The sequence below is a fragment of the Rhincodon typus genome, chromosome 10, assembly GCF_021869965.1.
Source record: "Rhincodon typus isolate 14 chromosome 10, sRhiTyp1.1, whole genome shotgun sequence".
NCBI classification, from domain to species: Eukaryota; Metazoa; Chordata; class Chondrichthyes; order Orectolobiformes; family Rhincodontidae; genus Rhincodon; species Rhincodon typus.
This window is the reverse complement of record NC_063341.1, coordinates 22,981,250-22,995,324: the sequence shown is the minus strand read 5'-3', so window position 1 is coordinate 22,995,324 and position 14,075 is coordinate 22,981,250. Positions and strand designations below refer to the sequence as shown.

Below are 14,075 nucleotides of genomic sequence, written 5' to 3'. Positions count from 1 at the left end.
CAGCATCAGAGGAGCAGGAAGGCTGATGTTTCGGGCCTAGACCCTTCATCAGACCCGAAACGTCAGACTTCCTGCTCCTATGATGCTGCTTGGCCTGCTGTGTTCATCCAGCTCTACACCTTGTTATCTCAGATTTTCCAGCATCTGCAGTTCCTACTATCTCTGCTTAACTGCTCTGTTCTTCCTTCTGGACAGCCAAGCACAATTTATCAGGGTACAAGTATCACCTTCCACATATGATTGTTGATTCAAAGTTACTCTAGACTCATTGTCTAAATCTATATATTTAAAGGTCCCTGAAGCCATACTTTCAATCTTAAAGTCTCATTTAATCTTATTTATCACAAATTGTTCTAATTCCACTGGACCTCCCCATACAAAGTAATCATAAAGATGGCTGAAAGTTTCACTTTGTGATACTAGTAGAACATTGCCAGATTTGCTTTCACTAGAGTACAGATTACTTTAAGAAAGACAGATCTAACCAAGAAATACCATACTCTTAATTCAACATTCAATTTATAATGCATTTGTTTAATTTCCACAGCTTCTCTTCAACACCACTTGCCACTTTAAGCAGTTACAAATATTCTTCTCTCTGAAATGTTTCACCCTGCTAAGATACAGCTTTTATATCAATTGAGATATATTCCCACAGAAAAATGGCCAACAGATTGAAGAAAATGCTCAGAATTTTTCCACTATGAGCAATTCCATTCTAAAAACGTGACCTTCAAGTCTCCGTTTGCAATTACAAGCCATTAAAAGGCTGTTTCAGCCTTTTAAGTGAGGACTATTTCTATACATATCCACATGTCTTCTATCTGGCACTACAAAGTAGACACTGAATTCCTTCCACAATCCACGTCTTTCTGTTTTCCCACTTGTAGTAATTAATCTTTTAATTAGTTGGCAGACAACAAAGCTTCCCATTAATAAGGGTTTCTACTTTTCTACTTCCCATATTGTTCTCCTTTCTTCTCATCTCTTGTTCTATTGTATAATTTAATCAATTTATGATCTTTACTTGCTCTAAAATGCCTTTCTGGGCTAGAGAGATAGAGTCATACAGCACAAAAATGGACCCTTCAGTCCAACCAGTCCAAAACCGACCAAGTTCCCAAACTAAACCAGTTCCACTTGCCTGCACTTGGCGCATATCCCTTCAAACATTTCTCATTTATGAACTTCTCAAAATGTCTTTTAAACATTGTAACTCTAACTGCATCCACCACTTTCTCTGGCACTTAATTTCACACATGAACCAATCTCTGTGTAAAAAAAGTTGCCTCTCGTCCATTTTAAATCTTAAATTTTAAATTTTTTAAAAATATGGCCCCAGTTCCCCCACCACCAGGAAAAACCCTTGTCATTCACCTTTTCTATGCCCCTAATGATTTTATAAACCTCAATACGATCACCCCTCAACCTCCTATGCTCCAGTGAAAAACATCCCAGCCTTTCCAGCTTATTTTTATATCTGAAAAGTTCCATTCCTGGCAACATCCTGGTAAATCTTTTCCTAAACGCTCTCCAGTTTAATAACATCCTTCCTATAGTAGGCTACTGCTACTGGATCTCTTCTCCCAATGATCAGAGATTCTAATGCCAGTACACGATTGTTTCCAAATACATGAATCACTCAGAGGTTTACTATGAGAACTCAAAACGTTTTTTTGATTTCCACTGTTTGGCTCCAATTCACCAGTCCAAGGATATTACTTTCTGTCCATCACCTTGGACATTTAGTCAATGTGAGATAGCTTTCTGTGTTCTCCCCACAATAGTTATACATCTCCATTTACTGGACCCTTCTGTTATGTGTATCATCGTAGTCTTGACTCAAGACAGTTGACCTTTAGATGCAGTAGCTCTGTTCTATGAATTGATATGATTCAGCTAATTGCCATCTGACCATTTATCTAGCATATTCTGTTTCTCATAATTTAAACCTGAGTATGTGAAGTACAGGATGTCAAATTACCTTCTATAAATTCCTCAGATTCTAAAAGTTTGGAATCAATCTCAATTAATGAAGATGAATAGAACTTAATGTTTTAATTCCCATGTGACAGAATCATTGTCTGTCCACCACACTCGTCACCTTACTGGGACTTTTTGATTCTTCCTGTCCATCTTTATTTACATTATGTGAAATCTCCGGGGTTAAAAGTTTTATTTATTTGGACAATTTTGTGTGATGGGACAATTTTGCGTGATGCCATAACGCTCTCCAATTCTCTCTGGGACTATTGCTTTGATGAATGCTTTTCTCCATGTATATGAATCTCTCAGGTAAGCAGAAACATTAAACTAATTGTAATCCCTTCCAGGGTTGGGGTTCTGTCATACACACACGAGGAATTTTGGGCTTCCTCCTATACATCAATTGACAAGATCTTTCAACCATTTGAAGGGAATTCTTTGCATGGAATGCCCATGCCAGTCAATTGTTTACTTTATAGTTTGGTTGATTGGCTAAGATCTTATGAAGAATCTCATTGATCACTGCATGATTTCTTTCACAGAGTGTATCACCAAAAGGTCTTTCAGCTGCAGAGTTTGTGATCATACTATTTACATTTTTGTGACTCTCTATATTTGTCATTGGCAAATTCTACCCTTCCCCTTCAAACTGTTGGTGAGAAATTTGGGTGTTGCGATAGGATAACCATAACCCTAACCCTAACTGTAACCCTAACCCAGTCCGGTCCTCATCTATTTTTCATAGTTTTATGTACAATCACCCTTTGTTCTTAGTCTTTTATTACTATAGAAATACTGAGTCAGATTTCCATGTCTACAAAATGTGAAATGGAAATGCATCTGTCCTTATTCTACAGCTTTAGATGCATGGCAACTAAAGACTTCATTAAAGTTTCATGCCAATGGGTAACTAATAACGGCAGCAACCATATATTACTTTTTCACTCAACCCATTGATGAGCATTGTGCACTCACCAGCAACAACACTCACTATCATTTAATATGGTTTTTGATATGTAGAAAGCAAATAAGTACACTATGATGTAACTTTAAGACAATTTGCTCTTTCTCTCTCAAAATCATATAATCTGATGCCATTAAAATTTCTGTAACATTCTGACTAGAAATACTATGCCTTTTTATAAGTATGCAACAATCCTCTATTTGGGTAAACTGCAAATCCACTGATTTTCTAAAGAAAATTGGTTTAACATGTTCCATATCCAGTTCAATTTTTGTCGTTTTCAAGGAAGGCTCACTCAACAGCAAGGGTATCTCATTAGAAATTGCATCTGTACTAATAAAGTACTAACAATGCATCTTTCTATGTGATAGAGGTAATGGGGTTGGAAAATATTGTTGAAATAGACTTGGTAAGTTACTGCAGTACAGTTTGCATTTGGTTCATTGTATATCAGTGATGGAGGAAGTGAATATTTAAGTTAGTGGATGGGGTGCCGATGAGGTGGGCTGCATTTATTTAGCTTGTACATGGGACCTGGGTGTCTCTGGCTCGACCAGTATTTATTGTCCATCCCTAAATACTTAGTGGGCAGTTAAGGGTCAACTACATTGCTGTGGATCTGGAGCCACATGAAAGCCAGACTACGTAAGAATGGCAAAGTTTGTTCCCTGAAGAAAATTAATGACTGAAATGGGTTTTAAGTGGTTAAATGATCACCATTTGGCTAGCTTCCAATTCCAGATTTTATTGAATTCAAATTTCACCACCTACCATAGTCAAATTAGAATCCAGGTCCCCAGAACATTAGTCTGGGTTTCTGGATTACATGTCCAAAAACGTTACCATCATCTCGATCATTACGCCACCACCTTCTGCTTTGTTGCAATGGTGCTTGACTTGTTAAATGGTAAATATTCCACACATGATTGACTGTGTTTTGTAGATGATGGAGAGGTTTTCAGGATTCAGAAGGTGAACTATTTGTCCTAGAATTCCCAGTCTCTGACCTGGCTTTGTAGCCAAAGTATTTATATGGTTGGTTCAGTTAATTTCTAGTCAGTAGTAACCCCAGGATGTTGATAGTGAGGGATGCTGGAGACGGTCATGGCCTGGTACTTATGTCCTACAAATGTCATTTGCCGCTTGTCAATCTCACAGCTCTTTGAGGGACAACCTTCCAGATTTCCATTACTTTGTGTAAAGAAGTATTTTCTAAAATTATTCCTCAATGGCCACGCTAATTTTAAGGTTATATCCTTGCTATAAACTCTCCCACTAGAGGAAAATGTTTATGTATTTAACGTATCCTTTAATCATGTTAAACACTTGAATCAGATCATTTTTTACACTTAAATGCCTGGACTAAGCAGTCAGTCCTCATAACTTAATCATATTTACACAGGTATAATTCTGGTAAACCAGTGCTGTACATAATTTAAGACCAATAAATACAGCCTGAAAAGCCCAGAAAAGAATGCAGTAATGTGAATGGGGTCTAACCAGAGTTCCGTACAACCATCACAGAACTTCCAGTCCTTTACATTCTAGCCCTCTTGAGATACTTTCATGCCATTAACTTTTTTTAATGATGCTCTCATAATTGTTAAAAGCCATTGCATAGGTTTGTAGATATCAAAGAGACATTATTCACCAAGACACTAGACAGCCTGAATGCATGTCATTCTCTTTGTTAGTGAAGGGTAGCAAATTAACTGGAAAAGATGGAAGAATATATCATAAGAGCTGAAATATTGTACTCTTAAGAGAAAGAGTTAATGCTATTAACTGTTCATTTTGAATTTCTAAAATGATCTTTATTACTAGAACAAAATACTGATGTGGCAATATGCATCATGTATTTATTTTTCAAGTGGCCAGCCCAAACAAAACAGTCAGTCAAAGAGGGAAAGGTTATTCTATTCCACAGTTCTATTACCCTTCACCTTCTGATCAATAAAAATGATCACTAAAAGAATCTACAGAGGTCTCCTACAGGTGAGGTTTGTGCACTAAAATATCAATATGAGTGTACATATAATTGTACTGGTTTCAAATTTAGACAACTATCAATTTAAACTTTGGAATTGCATTTTTCCAAGTTGAAATAAAGACTACAATTTTGAAATATCTCATGTACCTGGTAAATCAAAATTCCAAAAATATAATGCGAACATTGTTTTGTTTGGTACATTAAAACTCCTGATCAGATATTTATTTCTGTATAGATATAACAACAAATACTTTTGATTTAAAAATGGAATTATTGAAATGACTGATGCAAGCAAGTATGTAACAGGTGGCATATATCATGTGCAAAATGTCTACGATCAAACTCTGATTAATCTAACTCAGTTTATGTTAACCTTGAATAATACCTGTGTCAGACTGAGTGGCGTTCGGTAGTTATGAAGTGTTAGGCTAAATTATGGAACTGATTCTAAAGTTAGTTTCTTAACGTTTTTACATAATAGGCAGTATTGTGTAAAGAAAGGAACTTAAATTACTGCAGAGTTTCAAATACATGTCAAACCTACAAAACTGGATTTTTTTTTCAGGTGATTGAAAAAAACGGTAAAACCTTACAATAAAAAATAAGTTGTTGTGAAACTACAAACTCTTTAAGGAGAACAGCAGCAATGTGGTAGCATTTTCACACTTACATCCCTTCAATCATTTTAGTGATGAGAGCAGGATTTTGGGTTCTTGAAGGAAAAAGAATTGGCTGTCTCGGCTAGTTGGCCGTATATGTTGGACGAGACTGTAGGGGTGCGTCTACTCTACTATCCAGTACATCTGTCAATTTAGTTGATTTCTTTAGTGACTGCCGCCCCGGTGCATTATTCGCTGTAAAATAATCCACAGTAGGGAAGAAGTTCTGAAAAAGCGTCACATCAGACTCGAAACGTTACTTCTGTTTGTGTCTCCACGGATGCTGCCAGATCTGCTGAATTTTCCAACATTTTCACCACAAATAGAAAATGAAGCGAATGAGTTAGGAGTCAACCATCCATGGAAGTAGCAACTCTGTTAGCATGGGAAAATTAGGGCAAAGTCCAGATTCGTTATTTGCAATCTCCACGTTAACATGCCAACAGAGCAACTTAACCGGTTGAAATTTAACAATTATTCACATATATAACAAAAAGTCTGAAATACTCAGCAGGCCAGGCAGCATTCGTATACAGAGATGTTTCAGATAGATGCCATTTAATCACATCTCGAAACATTTCTCAGTTCTAAGAAAATGCTTTTTTCTGTCGTCACAGATGTCTGATCTGCTAAGTATTTCTAACATTTTCTATTCTTACATTTAATCATGCGTAGTTTGTGCATTCAATTGGGAGTAAAGTAACGAATGTTTATATCATTTACTGTTCTAACAGTGTGCGAGTGATGTGGGATCTTTTAACCCGAGCAAGTTCTGGATACCTAGTTAAATACAATATTCCCTGGACCAAATACGCTGTGATTCTGGTTATCCTCAGGTGCAAGACTACGATTGAATCACCTGCCTCACATTTCAGGTTTTATATTTGAAGTCAAATTATCTGGATCCACATGAAAGATTAAACAGTCTTACCAGTAAATTCGCCTTTACTACTGACCACTTACCATTCAATGTCTGAATTCTGATTCTGGCCAGTTTTATCTGCCTCTTTAACCTCAAGGAGATCCTGGGTTAGCCCAGCGTTTTCAACTAAAAAAAACGATGGATTAAAAGTATGTCCTTTTCAGAGAGACTTAACCAATGATCTCCAGGTGAACAGAGAAATAAAACCTATTGAATTATGGTGATTTTTGAAGTAAATGATATCGTTGATCTCTCGGCGAAAGGCCACTTAAAATATCATATTAAAAAGTAGCAGGCGGTGAGAGAGAGTAGCAAAGGTTAACGGGCTAAAACGAAACCAAGTCACAAAATAACAATTGTATTCCAAGACCATGGAGCTGTTACATTCCGAACTTAAACTTTATGTACCTTCAAATTATTACAATGAATGCGTTTATTCAAATTAAGAAACTAAGTGAAAAGACTCAAGTTCTGTGCATAACCAAAATTGAAAAGTGACAGTGGGTGACAGTAAATTGAGTTTTTAAAACCTGAAGAATGCAGGAGGAATGGAGTGAGGAGTTCGCCAGTTTATTCACTTCGGGGTAGAATGAGTTGTAGTAAGCAATGAACGAACTTTGATTTCAGCAGTGAGGATGAAGGGAGGAGGTAAGAGGCATAGGAGGACAATGTCGCTGCTCAGTAGCAACCAAGGAGCAAAGACTGAAGTAACAGAACAAGACAAGCTGCTAAGCAGAGAGGGTTGAGGCAGATAGGGAATTGTGCGTCAGACATGCTCTCCCCATCACACCCCCACTGGCAGCCCTCCCTCCCCCAAAACCACCACCACCTTGTTTCCAACGTACAAGTGCTTAATGCACTTTATCAATAATGCTTTCAAACCTCATTCATATGCCCTCGAATAAAGTTTCATTTTGTTTGACTTCAATCAGACGATGGCTTAGTTCCCAGAGGAGCACTTTCTCACGGGTTTCAGGTGTGTTGCTTCCATGTATGTGAAATCATGCGGCATAAATTCTGCCACTTCGAATCAGCGTTGTTTCTTATGTATGAATTAAATGTTGCAGAAGGAAGTGACTGCATGCAGTGTCCAGTGCAGGGATTGTCCAGAGAATATGGATATAAGGTGAAGTATCGTGGCAGATAACCGAAGAACATGTACGTGTCCAAGTTTAACCAATGCATTGATTAGCCCTCAGTTCCATCTCAAAATGAGATAACTAGCTCCTTCTTCCCTATCACATTTTAAACTCAAAATCCAGATTTACAAAAATGTTGCGCAAAACTGATTTAATTTAGTGCAAAATGGAAATCGATTTTCCATACCATTATCATCAATTATTAGTTTAATTAAAAATGAAGTGAAAATTGACAATTCACATAATATATTTTGGAAGTGGGGTACATCCATTTTATAAGAATTGGAAAATCTAATTGTGAAAGGGGATCTCTATGAAGTGATCCATTAGCTCTATTACCTCGCTTCCAGCTCCCTCGTTTATTTTTAATCCCTTTTGAATGGAGTGCGCCCCGCCCTATCTCGGCACCTATATCACCTCCTCCAACCACTTGAAATCTTTTAGAATTGTTTGATTGTGGAGTTGCTTTCAACTCTTAAAGAATGAGGGGGGAGAGGTTTGCGGGGGGAAAATGATTTTCGATCCTTTCATACAAGTCGTTTCACTTGATTGACTTGAAATAACTGCTTATAAAACCGAGGCGCTGCAGCTGGGATATGTGCTCCTGCTCTCGAATTCAGATTTGCGTTTGCTCCCGTGCCATTTTCATCTTTGAGAAAGGAATTGAGGGAGAACCGAACCTTTCGTTGTAAAAAACACAACTTTAAAGTGATTACCATGAATAGCTATGGTGCTCCATATCTGTACGTACCCACCGCGTCTTCCCGAGCACCAGCTCAGAGAACTCCCAAGTGCGCACGGTGTCGGAATCACGGGGTGCTCTCCTGGCTCAAAGGCCACAAACGCTACTGTCGCTTCAAAGATTGCACTTGCGACAAGTGCATCCTCATCTTAGAAAGACAGAGAGTCATGGCCGCGCAGGTGGCTCTCAGGAGGCAACAAAGCAACGAGAATCCTTGCAATCTGGTTTTATCTGAGGATTACAGAGCAATGTATCCAGCCCCCGAGAGATTCGAGGACTCGGCCCCTTCCGATAGCGTGTACTCAGCCGGCAGAAGCAGAAACAGACTTGACGAAACGACACCTGCGGATTCCATGCTACATCAGCAACCGGGTAGGAAATTCACACAGACCAGAAATGTTTGAAGGGTTTTCTTCGCACTGTGTACGCGAGCGGCGTGAAATTATAAGACCACACTGTTCGCATAGATATTCCCTCGACTGTAAAAAGGCAGTGCAGGAATATTCTTGTATTGTTGCAGTCACTCGATATTAGACGTCAGGTTTATTTTTACCTTAACACCTCACGTGAAATGCTGCGCCGCTTCACAACATTTGTAGTCCTCTGAATTTAAACAGGTATTTTCTTGTTGCGTTTCTTGGCAAAAGAGCTGAAACGTTGTCTCATTTAAGTATTATTTCAAACACAGCTAAACATTGATGGGGATATTATCGGGTCACAGAGATCTCACACTCAATGAAAAATACTGTGAAATGCAGTGTGGACAAGGTGATTTATAAAAGGCAGTACTTCACATAATTGACATTCATGCCTCCAGTTTGTTGTATCTATTCCAAAAACGGGACGTTAACTATATTCGATGTTCCCAGTTTGCTGCAGCTATTTCAACGGTTGGCACGTTGCTGCTTTCTGTTACCGTACAATTTGGAACTATTCCAGGAATGGTGGGAGGCTATGAAATGGGATGACTTTGCTTCCCGGTAGGGATAAGGATTTCTGATAGGAACATCGGGTGGGATACATTTACACCAAACATCAAACAGATTTTTCCATACCCATAGTGCCCGGCTGCTCCTAAGAGCGCGAATGTCGGAAAATGGCTATTTAGCTGTTGAGAATTTAAACCAAACCGCGGGAACGGCGCATACCGAAATGCTGGCATGTTTAACAAACGTTTTCTAAATATTTGCTTGCTGCCAAATGCATCATTTTTTATGTTTAACCAATTATATTTAGAATTTAGTAGCATCCCGTTATGCCTCTTCACCTTCATCTCCCATATAAGGTGATCTGAGGATGAGAATAACGGTGTTCAATCAATGAACGTTAGTTGTCACAAAATAGTTGAAAAGGATTTCTTGACGCCGCGAGCATGAATAACCTATGTCGAGTAAGCGGCAGGAACAGACTTTGGTTTAAGGAACAAGGAGAAAGAGCAGCACAATATGCAGTGACTGCAACAATCTGGATGCTATTTTAACTGAACAATCATTGTTAAAGCAAGCCATTCTTGTTATCCCCTTTTCTCTGAAAACTGATTATTCTTACTACAAATTGGCTTCCTGCTTGTTTTTCCACGTTCAACAAATCAAAGAGCCGGCTAGTTCAAAGCTATAACACTCTAGTTATGATAATTGCGCAGGGGTGAAAAGGGGGATTGATCTGTTTGGATGCCCCGCGTTTACCGTTTCAGCCCCAGGGACGTGATTAATCACTGCAGAGCACAGGGATTAAGGGATCAAATTGCCTGGTTACAAGTGAAACAAAGAGAGACCTGCTGCTGGGATAATTTCGAGGTATTTCAAAAAGAAATATAAAAATAACCCGCACATTTATAGGCTTGTATTATTCCAATTAAGTCATTCGTGACTACTTCAGGGACACTTGTGTTTAACGTGACATTGACATATCTGAAAAATATAAGAAATTGATCCCGATTGACATTTTGCCATTAGTTCCTACGACAGCCTAACATTTCTGTATTTACCATTTTAACTCCACGTTCAGAAAATGAATGTGTTACGTTTCGGAGTTGTTGGAGAGTTTTTGTATTATGATTTAATAGTTAAGGTTTTTATTAGGGATCATTTTACCGTAGTTCTCAAAGGTTGACGAGTGAAGTCCTTAGAATGAGGATAAAGGAAGGTAAAATAGGTAACCTGTTTTAGCGTGCGTTAGCGATTTATTTATATTTTCACTCATTGTTCCGGTCAATTCCATGTATATTTAAATGTCGTCATTTCATAATTCACAATATTAAACTTTGAAACAAATGAAAAGTAAATCCTAACCAGCATCTCTGGGTAACAATGGAAAAATAACTGACGAGACTAATTCATGTAACATAGAGTTATTTCATTCCAAAACTTCAAATAAATTGCCGGATAGTCTCTGCTAGCTTCTCAGCTTCCCGGATAGGTCTTTCGCCAGGATTTGCAGTTAGCAATGTCTTAAAAGGAAAACGCAAAGTAAAATTTTTTAGTGTCCTTAGACCAGCAACAAAACCTTGTTTTTGGTTAAAACACTTGTTAGCAGCGTCATTTTTCCTTAACTAAACACCATCATACATTTTTCAATTATCAACTTTTATCTATGTCGTAAATGTAATCTTACATTCCAACTTCAAAAACTGCCGGTCAACTTGCCTTCACGGCTGTACGTTGGAAAAGATTCGAGTCTAAATATTCTGTTTTCTTGTATAAACATTAAATGTATTGGTAAACATCTCTAGATGATGTTCTTAAGTCAAGAAAATAATATTTTTTGGTAGATTGGCGGATAGACATCAGTTGTATTTGAACGCAGAGAAAATGCAATAGTTAAATTTTGAGGATGGGAGCATATAGAGGAATTATGCACTGAACTGTAAAACTTTGAAAAAAATACCGGTAATAAAATCAACAGACTTAGAATTTCAAATGTGCAAATCTTTAAAAAAACAGGACAACCTGATAACACTATGAGAATATCTACGGAATCCCAGGTTTTATACACAGCAATATTATGTTGCAATGACACAAACCGTTTCAGAGCTGCTACACTGTCAAAGACTGAATAACGTGGTTGTGCGGTGTAAAATTCTACTGCCATGGCAATTACTGTGTTATGTGCAATTAGTACAAGAGAGAAAAATCGCCATGAAGGATACATTGGAAACTTACATATTACATTGGGAAGTAAAAATAGCTCCGCAAGTATCTTAAAGTTGCTTCGTTATCCACAATTAATGCGTACAACACTGCGTCGCACTGGTTGAACTGGAGCTTTGAAGCACGAATTTAAGGGCGCACCTACCTCGCCATATATCTACACTCTCTCTGTTCTGAGGGAATATGAACGTAAAATTTTGAGTGGTCTAATACCCAAGTTAAAGTTAGTTTGGCTTTACATTCAGAGAAAGGTAGATTCCTGTATGTTACAATGCACAATAGCGTAAAACATTCATTCATCACATTGTAATTAATCATTACACCTATTTATTGTCAGATGAATATGAAGATGTCGAAGGAAAAGATGCTGATAACAACCAGAAGAAGATTACAGAAAGTGAGGTGGAAGAGCCAGTTTCATCCACAGATACCCAAAACAGCGATTTATCATTGCCCCTCCCAGAATCAAACAATGACATACAGCGGAAGAAGGAAAACAAAGAACACGTTAAAGTTGCCACCAGATATAACTTCAATGACATCAGGAAGTTCTTGAAGTCGGAAGACGTGCTGAAGGACATGGTTCCTTCAGGAAAGTCTAAAACGCCTCCTATTGAGGTTCTAGCCAAGGTATTTCCGAATCAGAAACAGTCCGTCCTGGAGCTGGTGCTGAAAGGTTGCAACAATGATTTGGTTTCAGCAATTGAAACCTTACTGTCCAGCACCACCAGGCGATCTGAAGGATCGAAGAATTACAACAAACCACAGACCTCCAAGGACATAGCTGACTACAACTCTGGTCACTGTCCTTTAACTTCATCAGCTTGGTCTCTGAGTTCTGCCTTTAGATCCCCGTCTGATGCCTTCCAGGTATCCCCAAACAGCCACAGTGTTGTAGCAAGTTTGCCCAATGTCACTCATACAATTACACAACCCAGTCATTACCCTGTGCCAACCCTTTTCAGACCAACTTTGTCTGGCTCTCATCCCTTTGTTTCCAGTGAATTTGCTCTGTGGAGCACAATGACCTTTCAGCACCCTAGCCTGAGACAACAGTTTACTTCCTTGGCTCACTCCACTAGTGCCCTGTTGGGAAGCACCACAATGGTCCTACCTGCTCAAAATGAGACTTCCCAAAAACCATCTGTCTGTGATGGGAAACTGGCAGAAAAATCTTTGAAATATCTTGAAGAAAGACAAGAAGGCAAGAAGTAGCAATTTGGATTTCAAATTCCTTAGCTCTGCTTCATTAAACTTTGAGAATCAATGAGTTGGCATGTAAAACAAAAAGTTGCCCTGAAGAATAAATACTGACAAAGGAAATCCTGAAATGGATTTTGTAAAATAGATGTCTGTCTTAAGTACCTGTAACAACTTCTTGTTGTAATAGTCAATGTGAGAAATGTTCATTTTATTTAGAATTTGATCTCATTAAAAACAAGCTAGATTATGTAAAGTCAAAAATGGTTCTTGAGCATAATTATCATGTCATTTTCACTATAATTTGTTTGAAATTAAGTAAATGGAAAATATGCACCATTTTAGCAAATCAACAATTTGGTATATGGAATACAAATTTCATTCACTTATTGGCTTTGAAACAATGCTAAAATATACCAGCATTTAATAGCAATTATTGTCATGTGCCATGAACAATATCTAAGCTTTAAAATCTTTTAAATTATTTTATTGAGAATTACTGATCACACAAATACAATTGTTTCACATGATATCAAATGTGTAAAAATAGGACATGCTGAGCTGCTAAAAATTTAATTTCATGGCCTCGTTTGCAGTCTAATTTCACGTTACCCCATTGCATTCCATTTTTACACATTTGATGTCATGTGCCATATCACAGTTGCATATTTTACACTATTTCTCCATCCTGATTATGTGCTGCAGTTGATTGTCCACATCAGAGTGTCTTTCCCTGAAATGATTTTAGTCCCTTCATATATTTTTAACATAAATGCGACTTTTAAAATTATCTTTTGATGACAAACTTGAGCAAGAACAATGATGTTATAATTTATGTTTTCCAATCATAAAACAGTGCATTGCACATTTTGTTATATTCTATAGTCTAAGCATTTAAACTTTCATCCATTAACTAACTAGGTAAGTTATTTTAGTGACCTGGCTTCATTGGCCTGCTAACAGATTCCCTTACCAGACAGAAAACAGCCAGAAAAAGACATTCAGTTTGATCTGATCACTGTTCTTTGCTCCCACAGTTAGTTGGCACTACTTTTAATGTTTTGTCTCCTAAATCAACTTTTTAGAAATTGTTTCCAAACTGACTGAAAACTAAATTAAAGATATGAACCGCAGCTCTGGGAGAATCGAATGAGTTGGAGACACAGGAGAAAAGGTAAGTTTAGGTTTGTCTTATTTTGGAAAAAAAAGTTCTTCTCATACCAATTTTCTTCAGCTGTGAATAAGTAGACTCTTTGCTGAGATAGGTCTCCTTAGGATCTCATCTAATATGTTATTTTCACTTGTGAGCTATCACATGAAAACT

General features: G+C 37.7%; 1 protein-coding gene across 1 annotated transcript; it reads left to right on the top strand.

Moving 5' to 3' along the window:
* Positions 1-8,175: 8,175 nt before the first annotated feature.
* Positions 8,176-12,858, top strand: LOC109938647 (doublesex and mab-3 related transcription factor 3, truncated-like). The gene is made up of 2 exons (XM_020536992.2): positions 8,176-8,774; positions 11,889-12,858. The coding sequence occupies exons 1-2, from the start codon at positions 8,378-8,380 to the stop codon at positions 12,764-12,766; spliced, it is 1,275 nt and encodes a 424-aa protein (XP_020392581.1). The 5' UTR covers positions 8,176-8,377; the 3' UTR covers positions 12,767-12,858.
* The last annotated feature ends 1,217 nt before the right edge of the window (positions 12,859-14,075 follow it).